Here is a 21,159-nt window from a genome sequence, read left to right on the forward strand (position 1 = left end):
TCTTCATCTTCATCTTCATCTTCATCTTCATCTTCATCTTCATCTTCATCTTCATCTTTATCTTCACCTTCGTCGTCTTGGTCTTCATCTTTATCCTTTCCTTTATCCTGATCTAAATATGTCCATTCTTTTCTTCATTTACATATTCACCCCCACCCTTGTTATTAGGTTAGGTATTTAAATTTTCCTTCCTCTTTGTCTTTATATTTAGGTTTCTTTACTTTTATTTTAATTTATGTATTTATCCCTTTCTTCCTCTCCATACTCAAAATTATCTTCATCCTTGTTTGAGGCTAATCTTTTCATGTACATACATACATACATCTTATTCCTAAACTGCTGCTTAGCACGTTTCTTTAATTCACCATCAATATTAAAGCATACATTTAGGAGGCATTTCCGCCCCAACCATGTACATGTATGGCATTGGTATTGGTGTGACTTTTGAATTGATTTTTTCGCTCTATTTTAAACTAATTTGAAATTTTAAAAACTGCCTGCACATCAGCATCAAAATACCTTTCTAATGATATATAATTGTTTATACCTTAGAAGTACAGTTTAGCCGTAAAAGGGGTGTAAAGAAACATGATTGCCTATTTATATAATGATTTTATAAACTCCAAATTCGTCTTTGATGACGATGATAGATTCCTTTGGCTCATACTTGAGGGTTAATACGAAATGTTTGTTTTCCCCGACCTGTTGCATTGAACTCGCTACACAACGCTAAGCTCTAAGCAACCATATCCTAGCAACAGACGCGACGGCTGTGTTGTAAACAAATACTTTTAAGCCACAACAAACCATTGTTAGCTGCAGGGTTAAAAGTCTACTAAAGTTGCACAGGAAAAATTTTATATTTTAGCTGAAATAATATTAACAAAAAATATATATAATTCAATATCATAGATATGTCCTTCAAGGATGTGCGAGGTAAGTGAAAATTATTGAAATAATAGTAATTTCCTAGCACTTAACATTTCGCAGACCTCGCTGAGCACCTCAAGCTACTCGGCTATCCGCATGTGTTCCCTCTGCAGGCGTTGGCCAATAATTTCGGCAGTCTTGCCTCATTTCATGTCGTCGCCGAAGTTCTCCAATGGTTGGCCGGTCTACTGGAGCCAGGTGCCGTACTGTCCGGCAGCGTAGAATCGGAGAATGAACGCATATTACTTATACGCTCCGCCACCGAGTTCTTTGTTACTAAATCGGCCATAAAGCTCAATCCACGTAAGTTATATGCGTCTTCTGCCGTCACCGCCACCGAGTTGCAGAAGATCACGCGCATGCTGATCACACCGCAACAATCGTCCGAGGACAAGGATGAAGAGGAGAACTACCGCAGTCTCAACCAGGTGGACATAGGCGATAAAATGGATGATTTGCGTCGTGCTCGCGAGCTCTCCACAGATCTAACTCAGCGCGGCGCTGCACTGCACGAGCTGCTCGCTAAAGAAATGCTACACCGAGAGACACGCCTGGCGCAAGCCAATCGTCCAATGGAGTTGGTATCAGCAGAGCGTACGCTTAAGAATGCTGTAGCAGCCGCACAATTGAAATTGCAATCGAGTCGCGGACAATTGGAGAATGCACGCGTAGAAATGAACGCGCTTAGCTCAAAGTTGCAACGCAAGCGCGCCGAGTTGGAGCGCACCAAGCAGCGTTTGGAGGCATTGCAGAAGATACGACCGGCGCACATGCAAGAGTTCGAGGAATGCGAGAAGGAGCTGCAGGAATTGTTTCAACAATATTTTCAACGTCTACATGTGCGCGATGCGTTGCGTGCCCAATACGAAGCGCGCACCAAACGCAGTACACCTGTCGCCTCGCCAATGCTGCAGAAGCCGCAGGAATCATCAATGCCCTTCATACCGGAGGGTCTCATAGAAGACGATGACGACAATGAGGGCGAAGCAGAGCTGGATGGCAGTGGTGTGCTGCGACGTGGCAATTTCGGACTGGATGCGGAGATTCCAGATATTCGAGATGAGGATATGATTTTGCGCAACCGGAGATCATATAGTGGATTGATGGATGAGGCGGCGCGTAAGATGAGTAAGCGGCCAGGTACGGCAACTTCGCGCAATGGACGCCCAATAACGGGACGTAATCGTCGGCCTCAAGCCGAGCGCCTTGCAGCGGAAGATGGCAGCGACGTCGATGGACGCGGTGGCGGCGCTATGGGCAGCATGCTGAGTACACGCGCTACACTGGGCGGGGAGGGTGACGAGGATGACAGCTCATTTGGTAGTTCGGACAGTGACCTGGGCATGGGCGGACTGCTGGGCATGGGGCGCGGGCAAACACCAAGCGGTCTACTGAGCAATTTAGACGCCGAGTTGGCCAACTTTGTCGACGATGATTGTAAGTGAGGCGTTGAGAAAGAATGCTTCCTATTATAATCACTTTTAATTTTAGTTGATCTAAACTCGATGGATGACATAAGTATTTCGAAAATCACAGGAGAACTGCCGTTGCGTCCGAAGACAGCAAGCAAGCCGGATCATCACAGCGATGAAGACTTTTAGAGCGAATGAAAGCAGTTTATTAGCGATCCGCTCTCAGACCACCATTTAGAGACACAAACACATGTAGGTTGTCTAACGTATATATTTTTATATCAATATCTCAATCCTACGATTAGTTGTATTTGTAGAAAGCAAAGTTGCAGCATCGAATAAACTCGATAATAAGTATATGTATAATAGAGTTATTTACAATAGCAAACATCAAATAAGGCATACGAGTATTACAATATTATACAGTTAGGTATGCATGTCTGTTTATTATTTCGCTTAACTGTCCCTTGGATTAACGCACGCAAAAATACTCAATCCACAATCAAATGACTCGACTCAACTCAACTCAAGAGCTCTGCGCTACATCACCACATCGCGGCAAACGATTTTCGTTTTGGACGATGAGCGCGACCGCTGCTTGCCATATGTCTCACTAGCCGTCGTCGACGAAGAAGAGTAGTCAACATGGCTTCCCGGCTGGCTGTTGGTTTGCTCTTGACGCGCCAAAAAATTATCTGCTATATCGCGATCGAGCCCCGTATATTGAAAGGCCTCGTTGTCAATTATATCTGCTTCGGATTTGCGACGTTGTCGACGATTGGCGCTCATTTTTCCAGCGCGTGGCGGCGGTGGTCCCGGACGGCGGCGACGGTTATGCGGTGGTCCAACAGATTTGCTGCTCTTGTGTGTGCGATATGTGCCACTGGGTGCACTGCCGGCTGGCGCATAAATCACAGAACCTGGACGTACGTAGGGCAGAGTGTAGGTCATGCCGGGACGATATGGTACACCGGGAACAACCATTGCCGCAGGTACAGACGGTACGGGTGGAGGAGGGGTAGCCAACATCTGAAAAGGATAAATGTGTAAAGTGAAAAAGTAAAGAAAAAGCCGCAGATTTGGAAAATTTCCGAATATTGTTACGAGCTAAGTAAACTTTTTTAGTTTTTAACCCTCAAATACTCTTCCTTCCTGTTCCCTAATTTGGAACTTACATTTGTACTTCCAGCTGGTATCAACATAATGGGGCGACCGCTACCGGTTTGCGGCAAACTGCGTGAGCTGCCCATCTGCGCTGTGTACATCCACATGGCAGCCAACTTTTCAGCATTTTCCTAAAATTTTAGTACTCATTATTTACATTTACAAGAACTTGAGAAATTAAAAAAAAAAAATGTACCTTCTCACTACCGGTTAAGGACATTGCCTTGATGTATTGATCGACTTTTTCCTGATCCAATGCAATTCCAGTAGCTTTTGCTTTGATGATGACATCGCGTAGCTCAGCAGCTTCATTTCTGAAAAGAGGGCATATTTTTTATGTTTATACAGTTAAACAAATTATTTATTTCAGACTTTCAGGAACTATTTATTTTATTATTTATATATCTGTGTTCGTATGGAATAGTAGCGTCGCGAAGCTGGCTTTAGTATAATGCGGCATTCTCCTTTTTTCGTTAAACGACTAGGAATGATGAGACGTAATAAGAATATTGACTTGCTAATATCGAAATTATTTCTGCTGGTTTATTTGCCAAAAGTTCTTCAACGGCTTGGCGCCAGTGAATCATTCGCAATCGTATGCTGCGGATGCCGCATTATACTAAAGCCAGCCTTTTGTTTCATTTTTAAGCAGCTGGCAAATCTCTTCAAAAATATTTTCGAAATTAATCTCTCATAGACCTCTTTTCAATCGACCTCTGTATTGTAATATTTGATTTAACAAATTAATTTAACTTAACTTTGCAGCAGGTGGCACTTCTTTTAAAAATTTATACTAATTTTCAATTCAGTCTATCTATGTATGTGAAAAATTTCATGCAAATCCGTTAAGTCGCTGTCGCGTGATTGTCCTACTTCCGATGTACAAAATTAAAGATATATCCGCCCAATTCCGACCTCACTCCGGATTAGTTGCATGTTTTGCGGGGTAGTCACTGTGATAGTTAAAAAATCTATTACTTGCTTTCTGCTGCGTCAAAAAAAATAATAATAAAAGTAAAAGTCAAAATAAATTCATATACTTGATAACTAAAAAAAAAATAATTATTAATAATTAAAAAACCAAAAAATAAGAGAAATAATTAGAAATTTTAGGTGCATTACGAAATTTCTGTGTGAATAATTTAACCGCAAAAAGCACAGTAGTTTGGTCTCAAACCCATTAGGATGACAGCAAAATAGCCGAATCACAACAAAATTGTCGATACAGCAGACCACTACCGCTGGTAGTGCAGTGTAAAGTCATTTTAATGTCAATTTGACGTCTCACGTTGGCAAGGCAAAAACAAAGAAGTCACGAATTTTCAGCAGTGAAAGAAAATCGCTTATTATAGAAAACCAGAAAAACAAAATATTTTACTAAGAAAATTGGTTTTTATGATTCACTTTGGTGAAAAGTACAAAAAGTTCTTTGAATGCAGTGTACCCCGACACGAGAGTGATTTAGAAATCTGTAGCGGATTATTGATTTCTGCAAGCGCTAGCGAAACAACAAACGGACGTGGTGGCAGCAGCAGCAGTCGTTGCAGTGGTTGGCTGGTGAGCAGCGACAAGTGGACAAAACAGTGGCAAAGCCACAAGCAATGTAAAGGTGTCGACAACAAAAACACGCATTGAGCTACTAGTTTGTTTACGGTGCGGAGTGCGGTTCAGGGGATACGAAAGTTTTAAACATCGCAGTTACCAAATTGCAATCGAGAAAACAGCCAACAAAGAAAATAGTAGCGCGATTTTATCGCCCCGTGATCTTCAACAAATAATTTAGATACTTAAGTTGACGTGTTCAAGTGTGACAAACTCTGTGTTTGTGCACTTCATTTACAGAACAGCTGTTGGCGTATTGAACGTTTCCACTCAGCTTACATTCCATCAATTAATTTATTGCACCCACAATTGCCACCTACGCAGCGATGTCAAACATGTTCAGCATAACCAATATCAAGAATCGCTTTATTTCGGTTATCGCCCCGGATATACCGCCGCTGCCATCAGTTCCCAGCCACCAACTACATCGTGGAGGTCCTTCGTCAAACTACCAGCTGCGAATGGTGCATCAACAGAAAATGCCCGACAAATTCGCATATGCTCGTCCACCATTTCTACAGCTTTTGACAATCGATGAGTTGCGTGCCTCGGCCGATCACAATGTACGCCCTATCATTGTGCCACGCGACATCAATTTGCTACCATGGGGCACTGGCTATGCTGAGTGTGTCAATTCCGGCAAATCGGAGTGGAATGAAGACCAGGCTGCCTTTTCCAGGCAAGTACAAAGACCAAACATATCGTATATGCTTGAAAATAGAACAAAATCAGCTTATCGCAATTGTCATAGTTCTGAAAACGTTACTGAGTTAATGCTTATCAGTTTGTTTTGTGTACCTAATTCCGCTAACATTTGCATTTTCACACATACATAGTTTAACGCCAAAGTAAATCGACCGATAAGCTGGTCCATTTTTCATTGTAAAATAAACAAAGTTTTAATTTTTTATATCAATAGGCAAGTACTTTCCGACCCAACACATTGCCATCCCGATTTACCATACACATACTATGGCATTTTTGATGGACACGCTGGTTATGGTGCCGCTCTAGCTGCTTCGCATCAATTCCACCACATTTTGCATGAAAAATTGGTGGACTGCATTGAACTACTGCTTCCTCGCGAAGAGGAAATGGCAAATGCAAAGGCAGATAGTGGCTTTCCGCACCCCAGTCAATTTCATAGACGCGTTTACAAGGATGAGCTCATCATTGGCGCACTGGAGAGCGCTTTCTTCAATATGGATGCGTTGATTGCACAGGATCGCGATAGATATCGAGATGCTGGCGGCTGTACCGCTTGCGTTGCGTTGTTCATCAATGGTAAGCTGTTTGTGGCAAACGCTGGTGACAGTCGTGCAGTATTGTGTCAACGTAAAAGTGCATCCGCGCTTGATGAAAAACACAAATCAGCTGCAAGCATAGTAGCAGTGAATAGCGCCGAAAATAATGCAGATACACAGGAAATATTTGCTGTGCCTTTCTCATTTGACCACACTCCGGAGACGGAACGACATCGACTACTTACTGTAGCACGCTTGAAACCACATTTGATGGAGAAACAGTACGCCGCAATGGAATATGCCAAGCGACCCCATATGAAGGATTTGGGCCAACGCATCCTTTGCCGCCAGGGTACAATGAAAGGTTGGACTTATAAAACGTTGACGCGCGAAGATTTACGCATGCCGGTGGTGAGTATTTACGGTTGAACGAATGTTATGTTCTTTGTTAACTGCTTTGTCTTAATTTAAAGGTGACGGGAGAAGGAAAGCGTAGTCGATTGCTGGGAACATTGGGTGTTACACGCGGCTTTGGAGATCATGATCTCTTGGCCATCAACACAGGCACACAAATAAAACCGTTTCTCACGCCACATCCTGAAGTGGTTATACGCGATCTTTCCAAAATCGTCAGCATTCCAGGTAAGTGCCAAGAAGATACATACATACATATGTATGTACACGAAAAGAAAAATTCTACAAAGCTTTGTTGTTCTTTTGATTTAGATGAGAATAATGAGGATGGTGATTATGGCATTCTGGTTATGGCCACCGACGGGCTATGGGACGTATCTGAGAATGAAGCTGTAGCGCGCACCGTTTTCCAAACACTCGCCAAATACCCCACAGAAAAGCACCGTTACACAATGGTGGCACAAGAGTTGGTGGCGCGAGCGCGTGGTAAAATAAACGATTCCGGTCATTGGCGCCTGGCCGATAGCAAAGCTGCTGCCACAGTGGATGATATCTCAGTGATTGTGATACCAGTGTATCAGTATTATAAAGAACACGTTGAATGGGAGAAGAAGTGTGCCCAAGTGCTACAGGAGCGGCGGGCCAAAGTGACACCTAGTGCTACCGAGGCGTGCGAGGATGAAACGTTATTGGTTAATGGCGTCACAAAGGCACAAGTTGAAGCAGAACACGAAGAGGATGAGGAGGAAGAAGTAGTTGTAGAAGTAAATAGACAAAAGGCACAAGCTGACGTCGAGATGGAAGAGAACGTAAGTGACGAACGAGCGCAGTTGGCGAACATTACTACACCAACAACAACAAGTAATAATGAGGAGATAGCAGTCGAAAAAGATGTAAAGGAGTTAATTGAAAACGAGCTGGCAGCCGCTATATCTGCCCTGGATGCTACTGAAAGTGCAGAATATGATAGAAAAGATAAAACAGGTGGGTGAAATATTTTCTCAATGGAGTAAACTCAACCAACTCTGTCTTTTAAAGGCGTTGTTTAAGTGCAAGTTGCGCTCGCTGATGCGCTGAACAGGCTCAAATATTTCATTGCAAGTTGCTAAAGATAGTTTCTAACAAGAAAAAGACGAACGACACTCTGCGATGACATAATCAATCTCTCAATCTGTTTCACGCCCTCTCTCTACTATTACAGGAACGTCTGCGACCGTGCCGGAGAATGCAAACAAACAGAAGCAACCACAGCACCAACAACAACATCATCGCAATCGTAATCGCAAAGATAAACGTTGAAGAATCAAAAGCGTACGCTTGTTTAGCGTACAAATTTTATACTAAATTCAACAATTAGTACGTAGTAAATAAATTTAACTAGTAAAAACAAACGCACTTAAATAATATTCAATGTAAGGAAATAGAAAAAGAGGGAACTTGAAAAATGTTGACGTGTAGTGAAAGTTGCGCTGTGTTGCGGAAGTGAGTTTTTTCGAGGGAAATTTCTTAAATCATTACCAGAAATAAATAAATTATAAATATTCGATATAAGCATATACTAATTTATTTTATTTACGTATACTTTGTAACTTATGGCCGCATTCAATCAAGGTGACCAAACACTGACCCTAGCCACATACCATTTCCAAACGAATGCGAAAATTTGTACTGAGCGGATATAAAAGTAATTAATAAAAGTGAAATTAACACTTGAATGTGCGCAAAAAATATAAAAATTTGCAGGATAAAAACAAATGAATAGAAACTTTATTATTGTTCAAATGAAAATGTAATAATTCATTATTTTCGAAAATAAAATAAAATTTTTTTTTGCAAACAATTTTGGATACTAATTTATCCTTCGAAAGTAATCACGAGTAACACCAGAAATTTTTACTAATGTATAGAATGGAAGCATTTGTAGTAGAATGACAATCTTTTGCTAGGGGTACAATCAGACAAGTATGTACTTTAAGCAAAGCATATTGCTTTGAATATATGATACAATCTACCTTCTTTTTTGCCGAGATCAGTTGCCTGTTCTCCACAGAGATTCAAAATGCTTTTGACAGAAGAAAAACCGTGCAGGCATTAGATGGGCATTAAAGAAACGAAATGTACAGCCAACTATCGCCAGATGCAACAGATGGAAACTGCGTGGCGGTACAACAAAGGGCTGCCCACAAAGAGGTGTCCTGCCACCTCTCCTGCGGAGCCTAGCGGTGGATGAACTCCTACAAATCCTTTCAGAAAATGGCTGCTAGGATTGCAGATGACAAAATAATTGTAAGAGGAATGTTCGAAGGACTAGCTGGTGCGCTAATGTGGATTTTAATATCAACCTCTCTGATAAGGTCATCGAACCATTTACTAGAAGACTAACTTCCTCAGGTCTGAGGAAAATAACTTTGAGTAATATCGTGGTAAATTGTTCTGATGAGTAGCGGACACAATATATCCGGCAGGTCACAATGCATACCTCTCTTTCCACAAAGTTCACAACAATTAATCAAATTAAAAAAATGTCGTCAAACTTTTTATCTAGAATTTTTGGAAATTTTTCGAGTATGCAGTTTTGAGGCCCAATCAATTTAAGTGCAGTTAAGTGTAAGTTGAAAACGCTAAAGATTACCGTTGTTTTTTTTTAATTTTTTTGCCGAGGGTGGTAAGAATTTTCTTCCATATAAAAATTAATTTTGTTGATGCGTTATATGGAAGAAAATGCTCAGCACCCTCGGCAAAAAGTTCTAAAAACCAACGGTAATTTTTAGCGGCTTGAAACTTGCACTTCTTTGTACTGAAATGAATGGGCTATAATATAAAACTGCATACTCGAGAATTAAAAAAAATATTCTAGATAAAAAATAGGAAATTTAAGTGGTTTCTGGTAACCGGTTACTAATTACACGCGAGATTGAGCGTTGGGATGTGACCGATTGTCATAGGTAATAAACAATTTCCTGCCCTCAAGCCATTATCTGGAGCTTTTTTTTTACTAGCGCTAAGAGGAAATCAGCGTCAGTGTGTGTCAAAAGAGGTGGTGATAATGTCTTATCTTTATGAGCTGATAGCACAGCAATTTGTTCGTTATCTGTGTAAGAAGGAAAATATTAAAAAAAAAAAACATTTTAAATAATCTACTCAGCGGCATAGGCTCAACAAGACATTGCACATTGCACCTACACAATTAAAGGAAAAACTGGTTTATAATTTTACAAGATATCAACTTTATTCAATTGATAATTAATTACTGTTAAATAAAATTAAAACATGCAATGCATTTATAAATTTAAATATTTTTAATTACTTATCTTTTTCTGTTTTAAGTATATTGAATTATAATAAATCTGGAATATTTTATGCGGGAAAATACACAACTTTTCATTCACTGATGCATAGCATTTTCTTTTTTTTCAATTTTATATTTTTTAATACATATGTATGTATGTAAAATGAAATGCGCGGCAATGCCAGAAAATTTCGCAAAAACTCTTGCGCTTGCAGGAGGCAGCTGTTTGTTTGTAGAATTTGCTAATATTTTAAAAACTAAATGCAAACGAATAACTTTTTTTCTATCGCTGAATGTGTTAATCAATACAATACATTTCACAGTTCGGAACAAATTAACTAAATTAGTATACAATGGCAATTGACATAAATACATATGAATGTATGTATGCACATACATACATATATGTATGTTAAATGACATAAATGCTTATAAATACAATATATATATATAAGTATGTAGAGTAAAATGCATTATTTAAAATGACACACACAGAATATTAAAATTTTGAATATAATACATTTTTAGGTAAAATGCTAACAATTAAAATTAGTATAGTTGTAAAATGTCATAAAATATACGAGTAGGTGAATAAAAATATTTGCACAATAATTGCAATGTAAATTGACAACTTAGTGGGTTTGAATAAGTTTTTTTTTTCAAAATTTTTCTAACTTCACTGTTAGATAAAAAAAACGCAAAAACCACATTTGCCGCAATGGAAATTCGCTTTTGTTCGTTTTTGCATGGAAGCAATTTCTTTGACAAATTTTCACTCTTAACATTTTTGTGGTGTACATATACATAATTATGTATTTATGTTTGTTTGTTGCTTAACTTGGCACCAATATGACGAATGCTAGTCAGCAGCGAGCAGAAAATAGTGATAATTAGCGTCTAGTTTGTTTTATTATTATTATTATTTGTTTTTGTAATATTTGTGCGCATAAGTTGCGTTTGTTATAGTTGACAGCCAGTGTAGCAGACAAAGCAATTGTCTTATCAGTGCCAGGAAAAGCTTTTAAATCTTCTTGTTTTTTTTCAGAAGGCAATTTTGTTTTATTTTTTTTTAATCTGCGCGGAAAGTAATTTATTTTGTTTGAAAGGTATTAATTTGGTGGCAGATAGTAGTGCGGCATCAAAGAGATTTAAATATGTAGAATAAAAATGTGGAAGATGAAAAAGCGTTTTCGAATAAAATGCTTTTTAACTGAGGCCAATTTCTATGGCTAAAATTAGTCATGAATGTTTGTAAGCTTGTTAAGCAATGGTTCTACATGCCGTGAGAATACCTATAGACCAGTTTTTTTTTGTGATATTGTATGTCTTTATGTATGCATCTTTGCCCTCATCAACCGTGGTTGTGGGTGATTCATGCTTTAGCATGGCACTGACTTTGCGGTTCTCATAAATTTTAACTGCACATTCTGTATTTTAAAATTCAAAGGATTTAGTTCAAAAACTATGCACACAAATACGTATGTATGAACTTTCAACATCAGATAGATGTACATACATACCATATATGTATGTTTCCTAACCAACATTTGCACTTTCTTTTCAAAAATATGTATGTATGTTTTCCCAAGTACTGCAACAATTTCTTTTTCTTTTCTATATACATATATAATTTTATATAACATGCAAAGTGTAAAGCCTAAAAGACGGCCACATAACGCAACTTTACGATGTTCGACAAATATATAGTAATTGCAGTATATGACTTATGCAGCTTTTACGTAATCATTTTTCATAGATAAATATGTTTGTAGGTAATGTATAAGGGTTAGGTATTTATATAAATTCTCTCTAAATATATGTATATACATTTGTTAAATAGTAATATGTGTACGTGTCTGTATATATACCATAAATTGTATGTGCATAAGCTTGTATGCTTGGCTATACATATGTATGTATGTATGTACTTGTGGTTTGCATTATCTGGTGAATAAATTACATATCCTTATATGGTTTAGTATAACATACATTTTATAAATATTTTTAGTGTTATTTCTTTATCAACTATTTTTAGCTTTAAATTAATCGCTTACTTACTATTTATTTTACCATTTACTTAAAATTTACTTATGCATGTATGCGTTTAGATTATGTAATTAGAAGCGGTAATGTAAATACAACATATACGTATGTATATACGAATCTACAGCCGAGTTACAAAACGTCGAAATTTTAATTTACGCACTGATATAAATATTTTAACGATCAGTGAGGCTTTCTTGCCTGTTGAAAAGATGATTTTAACAACGGAGAAGCCGTGAATGCGTAAAGTTTTTGTTTACCCATAGTAGCATTTTAAATTTGCTGAAAAGTAGTCCTACACTCACTGCACTACACTTTGTTTATCAATCATCGCTAACTCCTATTTACACTCTTTCATATAAATATGTAAATCCTATGTATGTACATAATTAACTTTTTCCAAACAATTTTTCCGCATTTTTTTTTAGTGCCGTTTATATGTACATAAGTGTGTACTTAAATACATACATTTATATACATATACACGTTCGCAAAGTTTGTATACTTATTTTCAAAGGCAAATCACAATCTTGTATTTCATTAGAATTAAGCATGGAATTTTTTTACTTTACATTGCGGTATGTATTCACTAACTTTAATACAATACATTGGTTATTGTTTTTTTTTTGTGTGTGTTAATTATTCATTAAAATTCACTTGTATGTATATTCGTGCATAATTTTTGATTTCAAATACAAGTGCTATTGGAGTTACGTTAAATTTGGCAAATTTGTTTGAAAGTCCTGTGGAATTGGATTTAGCGAAGGTATTTACTTTTGCTGAATTGTAGTAACTTTAATTTTAGACTGTCTGCTACGAACACTAAACGTGGTTGAAATCGTTTTAGAAATATTTTCTTTAGAATCTTAAAACAGCCTACGCTGCGAGTACCAGTGTACAACACGTTTTTTGTTGTTATTAAATATATTTCATTGTTATCCTTCTCTGTTAAGCATTTTTACTTTGGCCATTATTTACGAGTAAGTAGAGTTTTGCAAAAAATTATCTTTTGTTTTGTTTTTTTTCTTTGTCAATAATTTAATAAAATCGTTTTTGTATTACTAACAACAATTATTAGTCAAAAAAATAAATACTTAACTTGTTCACAAAATCACTATTCCCAGCTACAGACACGCACAAGGCTTGCTACTCCTTCCCCTAAGGGATGCGCGTTGTGTGTACCCTATGGAAGTCGCGCATAGGAAGCCGACAAAATGCCTAAAAATATAATTTGTATCTCTTTCTTCTCGCGTCCCTATTTCTAGGTATGTATATGTACGTGTTTTTATTAATAAACACGCAAACAATTTATGCCGTGGAATAATGGTGGCTATGTGCTCTACCACACACACACACATCAACAGCCTTTGAACAAATTTTCGGCGAGCATACAAAACGGCTTTCATATAATCGCCAATGATTCAATTAAATTTCACCGACAAAATTTACGAGTGCAAGTTGGCTTTGTCTTTGGCACGTCGTTTCGCCAGTTTCGACATTTCTACTGGGCCCACATTTGCCGCTTGTGGTATTGCAATCGCGCGAAAAGTCGCATCGACGGCACCGCGCAACGCCGCCGTCGCTTCGCGTACCGAGTTGGCATTGGGTTGCGCGAACCCCGCGCCGCCTTCGCCTATGGCATTGACACCAGCGCCTGACATTTGTGCGGGTATTATCGCGTATTCCGTTAGGCGCACTGAACCCGCCGACTGTTCACGCAGCCAAGGGTGCTGCAGTATTTGCGCTGCCGTCGGTCTATTTTCTGGTACGATGTGCAGCATCTGACGCAGTAAATCTTTCACTTCGCTGCCGGTCATTGCCCAGCGACTCGATGTGAAATCCACATGGCCGGAACCGATTCGTTTTAGTATCACCTCCGGCGAGTCGTTTGGTGTTGAAGCGAATGGTGTACGGCCAGAGAGCATAATATAAAGCAGCACGCCCAGTGACCATATGTCACAGGCCAGGTCATAGCCTTGGCGCTTCAGCACCTCCGGCGCCACAAAATTGGCCGTGTAGCAAGGTGTCATCAACAGCCCGTTGTCTGCGCGTAGCTGTTTTGCGAATCCTAAACACGATTATTTTGCCGTCAGTTAATTAGTTAGTTTGATTGCTTTCATAAATTTTGATTTGTTACTTACCCAGGTCACATAGCTTTAGCGTCTCCGGCGTCTGTCGCATGCTCGCGTATATCATGTTAGATGGTTTAAGGTCACGATGCACTACGCCATGCTCATGCAAGTACGCCACTGCCGAAACGACCGTCCTCAGCACCGCACTCGCCTCACTCTCGCACATTTGTCCCACCGCTAGTATGCGATCGAGCAGCTCGCCGCCCTTCAACAATTCCATAACCAGATACGCTGAAGTTGCGTCCTCATACACAGAAAACAATGTGACAATGTTGGGGTGATTGCCATAGCGCAACATTATCTCGACCTCTTCCCAACAGTCCGCCGAGCTGGATGACGCGGCCGCTGCCGCTTTTTCTATAATCTTCACGGCGAAATGCTTCTTCGTTGAGCGATGTTCACACAAACGGCAAACAGAAAAGGTGCCGCGCCCTAGCTCCTGAAGCAGATTATATTCGGAATGGAAGTTGCCAGGCAGCACTCCTGGCAAACTGCGCAGCTGGGGATGTGCGTTGGGCACGAATGGGGATAAAGGACTCGAACTGTTGGATGTTTGATCTAGTAGCACAGGCGCGACAAAACTAAAGCCCCGAAAGATTTCATGAGCCGATGCGGAAATAGGACCACCGGGAGAGTCTCGTGGAGACTTTGATGTATACTCCACATCAAAGTAGAAAGCGTCGTCACGCGACACCGCCGGTATAAATGGTGGGCGCACTTCTTTCCGTTCCAGCCCCAACCAGTCGATTGTGGCAAAGAAACAATGCGCTTTGATATCCAGTATACCATTGGGACCTGCACCTAGTCGATTTTGGGGATTGCGCTTGAAAAGTGCACGAAGCAATGATTGTGCTTCAGGCGAGAGGTTCTCGGGCATGCCCAATTTGGAACGCAGTATTTGGTTCATGGTTTCTTGGCGTGTTTGCCCGTGGAATGGCAAGTTACCTGTTAACATTTCATACATCAGTACACCAAAAGACCACCAATCAGCTGCAAAGTCGTGTCCTTTTCGGTTCACTATTTCCGGTGCCATATACTCTACTGTGCCGCAAAAACTGTATGTCTTCGATCCGTCTAGTGGTTGTTTCGATAGTCCAAAATCCGTCAGCGCGATATGGCCATGTTCGTCTAGTAAAATGTTCTCCGGCTTTAAGTCGCGATAGATAATACCAAGTGAATGCAAATGATTTAAAGCCAGTGCCAACTCAGCTAGGTAAAACTTAACATCCTCTTCCGTGAACATTACTTCTTTGGATAGCCGTGTGAAAAGATCACCACCGCGAAGAAAATCCAATATCAAATACAATTTGCCGGGCGTTTGGAAGGCGTAGTGCAATTTTACGATGAACGCATGACCCACGTCGGCTAGTATTTTACGCTCGTTTGTACTACGCACACGGTCCTTGACCTTCAAAGTGGCTTTTTTCAGTACTTTCATGGCGTATAGCGTGCCTGCATCCTTGCCAACAACCTTGCGTACTAAAAACACCTTACCGAAGCTGCCCTCGCCCAGCACGCGCAGCAATTCGAATTGCGAAGGGTCGGCTTTTTCATGACCTTCCTTCACTACTTCGCGCAATTCAAACTCATTTTCACGTAACTCTGCATCGCCTGCCGCTGGTGCGTAGCCTTCAGAATCACTTAAATCCATCAGCTCGGTAGTATCTGCCGTAACCGAACTGATGTGGTGGTGCTCCAATGCTGCTTGCAGTGCCGTTTGCTGCACCTGTTGCAAATGTTGTTGCTGCTGATGCTGAGCCTGCTGTCTGCGCTGAGATGACGTCACAGTGGTCACGGCACCACTTTCTTCGTCGGTGGGCGTATGCTCCATAGGTGTCACGGCCAGACTACTGCATCCGGACGATGTGATCTGCATGCGCTGACGCAGCTGCTGTTGGCCCAAAGTGCCATTAGCATGGTCTAGGTGAGCATTGTTACCGACGGCAATGCCCACGCCCAGCTGCTGTTGCTGGCGCAAATCTTTATTCAAATCGGCCAGTGGCATTGCGCCGGTGACGCTGATGACCTCCGTTGACGTGGGCGTTATTGATGTCGCCGTGATCCAATTAAATATGCGATGATTTTCACAGAAACTTGAAATTTTTTAACAGCTTTCACTGCGTTTATGGCTGTCACGGAAAACGCGATTGGAAATTGTGAATGTGGTAAGCGAAAGGAAGGCGTGGGCGAGATTTTCACACGTAGTTTTGTTTATTTGTACACAATCACTTATTTATAACATTTACGTAGATGTACACGGAGCACAGGGACGCGACAACTCATAATATACACAACATTTTACACTGGTTTTCCATATTTTCCAACAATTTTTGCTAAATTGAAGGCAATAAATAAAATTTTCACTTCACTGCTGCTGCTGCCAGCTTATTGTCCAATTTGCACTGACTTGTCAACATTTGACAGTTCGTTAAGCAAAGTGATGCCACGTGTTAAGAAACGAGTAAAACGATTGAGAAATTATAAAGTAGTGGTGGATATAACGATGGATGTATTCATTCAGATGCTTTTAAAAAACGGACTTCTTTTCTGCTGTTAGATGATCGAAATATTTTTCTGATCATTTGAGAAAACATGTTGTGTTTGCCTTTGACAGTTGAATTTGACAACTAATTTATCAAGCCGCTCAAAAGACGAATAACGATTACTGATTTTTTTTAGCAACGGTTGTGCTCAACTGCTGCGCCTTCTGAACCTGCCCAATGTCCATTGCGTTACCGTCAAACATTTTCACAAACTGGAAAAATGTATTTCAAATGTAAACAATACAGAATAGTTGTCACTTGAAGCATACCTATAGCAAAGTTGGAAGTTGAGCTAATTTGTGCGGTACTGTTTCCATTAGCATTGTGCATGTAACTTACTTCATACAAATATACCGGTTCAACTTTTTTGACAACAGACGGGGATGGTGAAGGTGACACAATGAACGTTGTGTATTTTACTTTAAGCTTTTCAATTAGCTTACTCAAATTGATAAAAACAAGGGGTCGACTGTGTTGGACATTTAAAAAACAAAGATGGCAACTCTGCATATAGTAATAGATTTTTTCTTTGCTGGAGAAATATTACCTCACGTCTCCACACTCTACAGATACTGTTAAAAAAGCTATGTTATGATAGAAATGCCAGGTGGGAGCGTGAATTTCCACTGTTAAACCATATCTGTCTTGCAGAATTTCTTACAATCGCTGTTGTTGTTGTTGTTGTAGCGGCTGTCTTCACATCAGCTGTCATTTCGGAGTTTGAAAACTCAATTTTCATTTTACCACGCCATTACCATTAGTTGCGTTCCAGATGCTTCACAGGTTCACTGGGTTTTACATAATTTGCAGGAGCAGCTGCCATATGGAAGGTGGTCACCTGGAACGGCTTCCTGTAAAAACCTGCAAATCGTGAAGCATCTGGAAGGCAACTATTGGGTGCAGATCGATCTGATTGGCTTGATGTCATTTGAAACTGATATGTTAAAAGCATAAACAGACGGCAGCGTTGATCCTGATCAACTCGGAAATTAACAGCAGCTGATCCGGATTAAGTCCGAGATAATCCGGATCAACGCTAAGGTCTGTTTAAGCTTTAAGACAGCGAGTTGTCCACATGAGAAAACAGGAAGAGGTTTAAACAGAAATTTGACAGATGTTAAGACACATTTAGTGAAAGGTGGAGACGTGGAGTTAGACAGACCGGATGTGAAATTTGTGTAAATATAGCGTTTAATTTAATTTGTTAACTGTTCATTATTTTTATACCCTAGTGCACTTGTTCAGAAGGGTAATATAACTTTGTTATTAATAACATTTCCACTTACCTTGAACATATCTGCAAAGCGCACCGATAAACGGATATAATACTAACCACGAAGTGTAAAAACAACGTTAATATTAAACCGGAAGCAGCTGACACTTCACTGTTTGCATTCAACAGGTCAAACTAATGGAGGAAATAATGTTTTTTAATTAATGTAGGCATTAAGTGGCTGTTAAAAAAACTTTTGCCTCACCTTTTCCTCCAAGCGATTCACATCCCTGGAGAGGCCCACGCCCGAAACGGCCAACGCCAGTGTACTGGTCGCTATGCACACCAAACTCAACGCCAGGAAAGCAGTCTGGGTCTTTCTTATGCTAACCACACCCAGCGAACCCGTAATGGCGGCCACCAAGCCCGTCCAAATACCACAGCCCGCCGTAGAAAGCGCTGCTTCGCGCACAATCAGCAATGAACCCAGCGCCACCAGCGTAATGGCCAACATTAACTGCAAAGTGCCCAAAACGATTTGCCATGGAAAGGCTGAACAACAGTCGGCGCTGGATTTGGCACGTCTTTGATATTTCGCCGAGTTCGATGAGCTGCCGTCGCCATCTTTGATTTTAATCAATTCCGGTGGAAAACGCTGTTTCTTGCTTATACGCGAATCAAGTGTGTTGGCACGCGCAGCCATTGTTGCCTGTAGCTGTTGTTGGAACTCTTCGTGTGTCATCAGTTTCGATTTCTTTGTGTGATCGCCATCGCCATTGCCATTGCTGTTACGGCTGTTGTTAGCTGTGACGGAAGCGATCATAGTGGCGGCTGTTAATTTCAGTGGTGGTTTTTGATCATAAACAGGACTTGAGTAGATGTGGCTTTGTGCATCTGCGTGCAATTGTTGCACTTGTTGTTGCGTTTGCTGTTGCTTTTGTTTTCCCAATCGCTGGCGATGCTCTTCTGTATCACTACAGCCGCTGCTTGTTTGTTGTAAAATAGATTTTTGTGAATTGGTGAGACTATCGTGTTGGTCATTTGTCGTGTTCATGCTCTGCTCAATGGCTGCCTGCATGAGCTCCTCGCGATTGATGCTGCGATCCACAATCGTATCCATGCTATCGATAGTGGAGTCGTGCGAATCGATTGTGCGTGCTGGTGACTCTGATTGCCGAATCATGTCGCTGTTGGTGTTGGTGTTAACGTTATTGCTGTTGTTGTTGTTGTTGTTGTTGTTGTTGTTGTTGTTCATGTTTGCGCTGCTATTGTTGTGATTGCTAGTGGAAATACCATTGAAATTGCCAACATTCATGCCTTCCATGTTGTTGTGGTGCGTTTTTATGAGTTGTTGTTGCTGGCGCTAGCTGGTTCGCCTTACGTTAATTACTCATTTATGCTGTTTCCGGTGGAATTCGACCGTGCGGTACTTATGCTGCCGATTGCGGTAGCGGAATGCCACTGGCGACTGCAAGGAATTCGAAAAAAAAAATTAATTATTAAATTGATTATAAACGATAGCTTGTGGGCATTTTTGTTTTGCGAAATTTATATTTTCCGCACGGTATTTGATCGGAATTAGGAATTGAAATTTAAACTTTATTTGTGCAGCTGTATTTTTTTTGTAATTATGACTAGTGATCACTCTCAAGGTTTCTTCTCTTCAAAGACTGATCTATAATCAAGTATTCATTAAAATTTCTTTAAATTAAGTTAGTGTTTTAGTTAACATATTTTTTATTCGGTATTCATGAGAAGTGCATAATTTTTAATGGACGACGCAAGGTTGCGAAAACTCAGTGTTGGCTTTGTGTTGGGAGAGAGATTTTGGCATCCCCGTAGACGAGCGTAAAGCGCCAACCGAATTGAAGTGAAATTCTTGAACATCTCGCGAATTTGCACCACAACCACATAAGGTCGAACAGTCTGAAGGCAACACCCCTGCATCCTTTTCCGCATGTGGTTTAAAATAGTATTATGAAACGAAGCATCCGGGAACTAATATTCCTTCGAGAGATTACTCCACGGAGGCATCTTGAATTTGTACCCAGACGGCTTGACAACTCCAGAAGGAATAGCGGTAGGTGTTTTCGGACCCAGAGCCGGAATGTATGTTGCTATGGGGAAATATATGGCAGAGTTTCATGCGAAGTTTATGCCATCTATCTGTGTGCGTGGAAGCTTGTACTGTTTAGACTAAATAAATAAACAGAATGAAGATCAACGTATTGAAGAATCCTAATTGACTAAACTCAGTAAGATTGCGATAGGCAAAGAGTTTCTTAGGAACATATAACAGAAAGAGACTTGAACATGTACTCAGCCTTCCAAAGGAGCTCCCAATGCTAACAGGTTTCCTGACAGTACACTACAAACTAGCAAGCCATATGTGCCATTACGGGATATACTAAACTGATCTTTGTCTGTTATGCGAATAAACTAGTGAGACAAGAATACTTATCGTCATCGAATGTTACTCCGTCTGCTCTAAGAGCTTGAGCACACTGAATCTTTACACCTGAAAGCGCTACTAAACTTTCTGAGGGATTTATATTTAGAAGAAATGTTGTGAAGATATTTATCTATCTGCAGCCTCAGCACAGCGAAAAAAATAATCCAAGAACGGCTCATCATCGCGACAGGGAAAAAGGCCAAAAATTTACAAAAAAGCGAGTAACTTTCGGAAAGTTCTAAAGCTATGCCAAAATCGTGCAGAATCGAGTCCCATGAACAGAGATGGGAAATACAAATTTCTATGAGTCGTTGCTGCCACAAATTTTCGATATCCTGTTCACTTTTGTTTAAAAATTTCATTCTGCTTACGCAATCAGTAGATTTTATCGATTTATATACATACTTTCAATTCAATACTTTTTTATAGAAGCTCATACCAAACGACACCCATTAATTTCCTTACCATATCAACTTTGGAAGATCATTTATCAAAAAATAGCTGAGTTATTATGAAAAACAAGTTTTATTCCATACAGACATACAATCAGTGCAAAATACCACACTTGTAGATCATTTCAAACACACAAATTATAAATAAACTGGTGTAGCAAATTAAACGCAGCCGTGCTCAAGGCGAGCCGAAACTGAAAAAAATCCAATTTAAATATACATAGTCACAATGGCGAAACTAATTTGCCACTAAGAGCAAAATTGCCACT

The 21,159-nt window shown here is 40.1% G+C and overlaps 4 protein-coding genes across 5 annotated transcripts in view; 2 read left to right on the forward strand and 2 right to left on the reverse strand.

The window, feature by feature from the left end:
* The first annotated feature begins 914 nt into the window (after positions 1-914).
* LOC118734425 (clusterin-associated protein 1) lies at positions 915-2,531 on the forward strand. The gene is made up of 3 exons (XM_036464147.1): positions 915-936; positions 991-2,367; positions 2,422-2,531. The coding sequence occupies exons 1-3, from the start codon at positions 915-917 to the stop codon at positions 2,529-2,531; spliced, it is 1,509 nt and encodes a 502-aa protein (XP_036320040.1).
* Positions 2,532-2,595: 64 nt separating this feature from the next.
* The window catches only part of LOC118732992, a 97,232-nt gene continuing 78,668 nt past the window's right edge, over positions 2,596-21,159 (reverse strand). Inside the window, exons 2-6 of the mRNA XM_036462136.1 lie at positions 18,252-19,454; positions 18,060-18,181; positions 3,703-3,820; positions 3,518-3,637; positions 2,596-3,371 (exon numbers count right to left, since the gene is read on the reverse strand). Of these exons, the coding sequence (XP_036318029.1) occupies positions 2,883-3,371; positions 3,518-3,637; positions 3,703-3,820; positions 18,060-18,181; positions 18,252-19,310 (1,908 nt within the window). The 5' untranslated portion in view covers positions 19,311-19,454 and the 3' untranslated portion in view covers positions 2,596-2,882. The remainder of the gene's footprint in view (positions 3,372-3,517; positions 3,638-3,702; positions 3,821-18,059; positions 18,182-18,251; positions 19,455-21,159) is intronic.
* LOC118732990 (protein phosphatase 1H-like) lies at positions 4,677-8,607 on the forward strand. Of its 2 annotated transcripts, none has more exons than XM_036462134.1 (5): positions 4,677-5,787; positions 6,028-6,763; positions 6,826-6,994; positions 7,079-7,750; positions 7,968-8,607. In XM_036462134.1, the coding sequence occupies exons 1-5, from the start codon at positions 5,435-5,437 to the stop codon at positions 8,063-8,065; spliced, it is 2,028 nt and encodes a 675-aa protein (XP_036318027.1). In that variant the 5' UTR covers positions 4,677-5,434; the 3' UTR covers positions 8,066-8,607. The 2 variants fall into 2 exon arrangements, with proteins under 2 accessions (XP_036318027.1, XP_036318028.1); XM_036462135.1 differs by having other exon boundaries at positions 4,678-5,787; positions 7,805-7,992.
* LOC118732988 (ribosomal protein S6 kinase 2 beta) lies at positions 11,629-16,612 on the reverse strand. The gene is made up of 2 exons (XM_036462132.1): positions 14,240-16,612; positions 11,629-14,166 (listed from the first exon to the last, which is right to left on the reverse strand). The coding sequence occupies exons 1-2, from the start codon at positions 16,233-16,235 to the stop codon at positions 13,544-13,546; spliced, it is 2,619 nt and encodes an 872-aa protein (XP_036318025.1). The 5' UTR covers positions 16,236-16,612; the 3' UTR covers positions 11,629-13,543.

Source organism: Rhagoletis pomonella, unplaced genomic scaffold (genome assembly GCF_013731165.1).
Source record: "Rhagoletis pomonella isolate Grant_MI unplaced genomic scaffold, Rhpom_1.0 Rhpom_scaffold_00002, whole genome shotgun sequence".
In the NCBI taxonomy this organism is placed as follows: Eukaryota; Metazoa; Arthropoda; class Insecta; order Diptera; family Tephritidae; genus Rhagoletis; species Rhagoletis pomonella.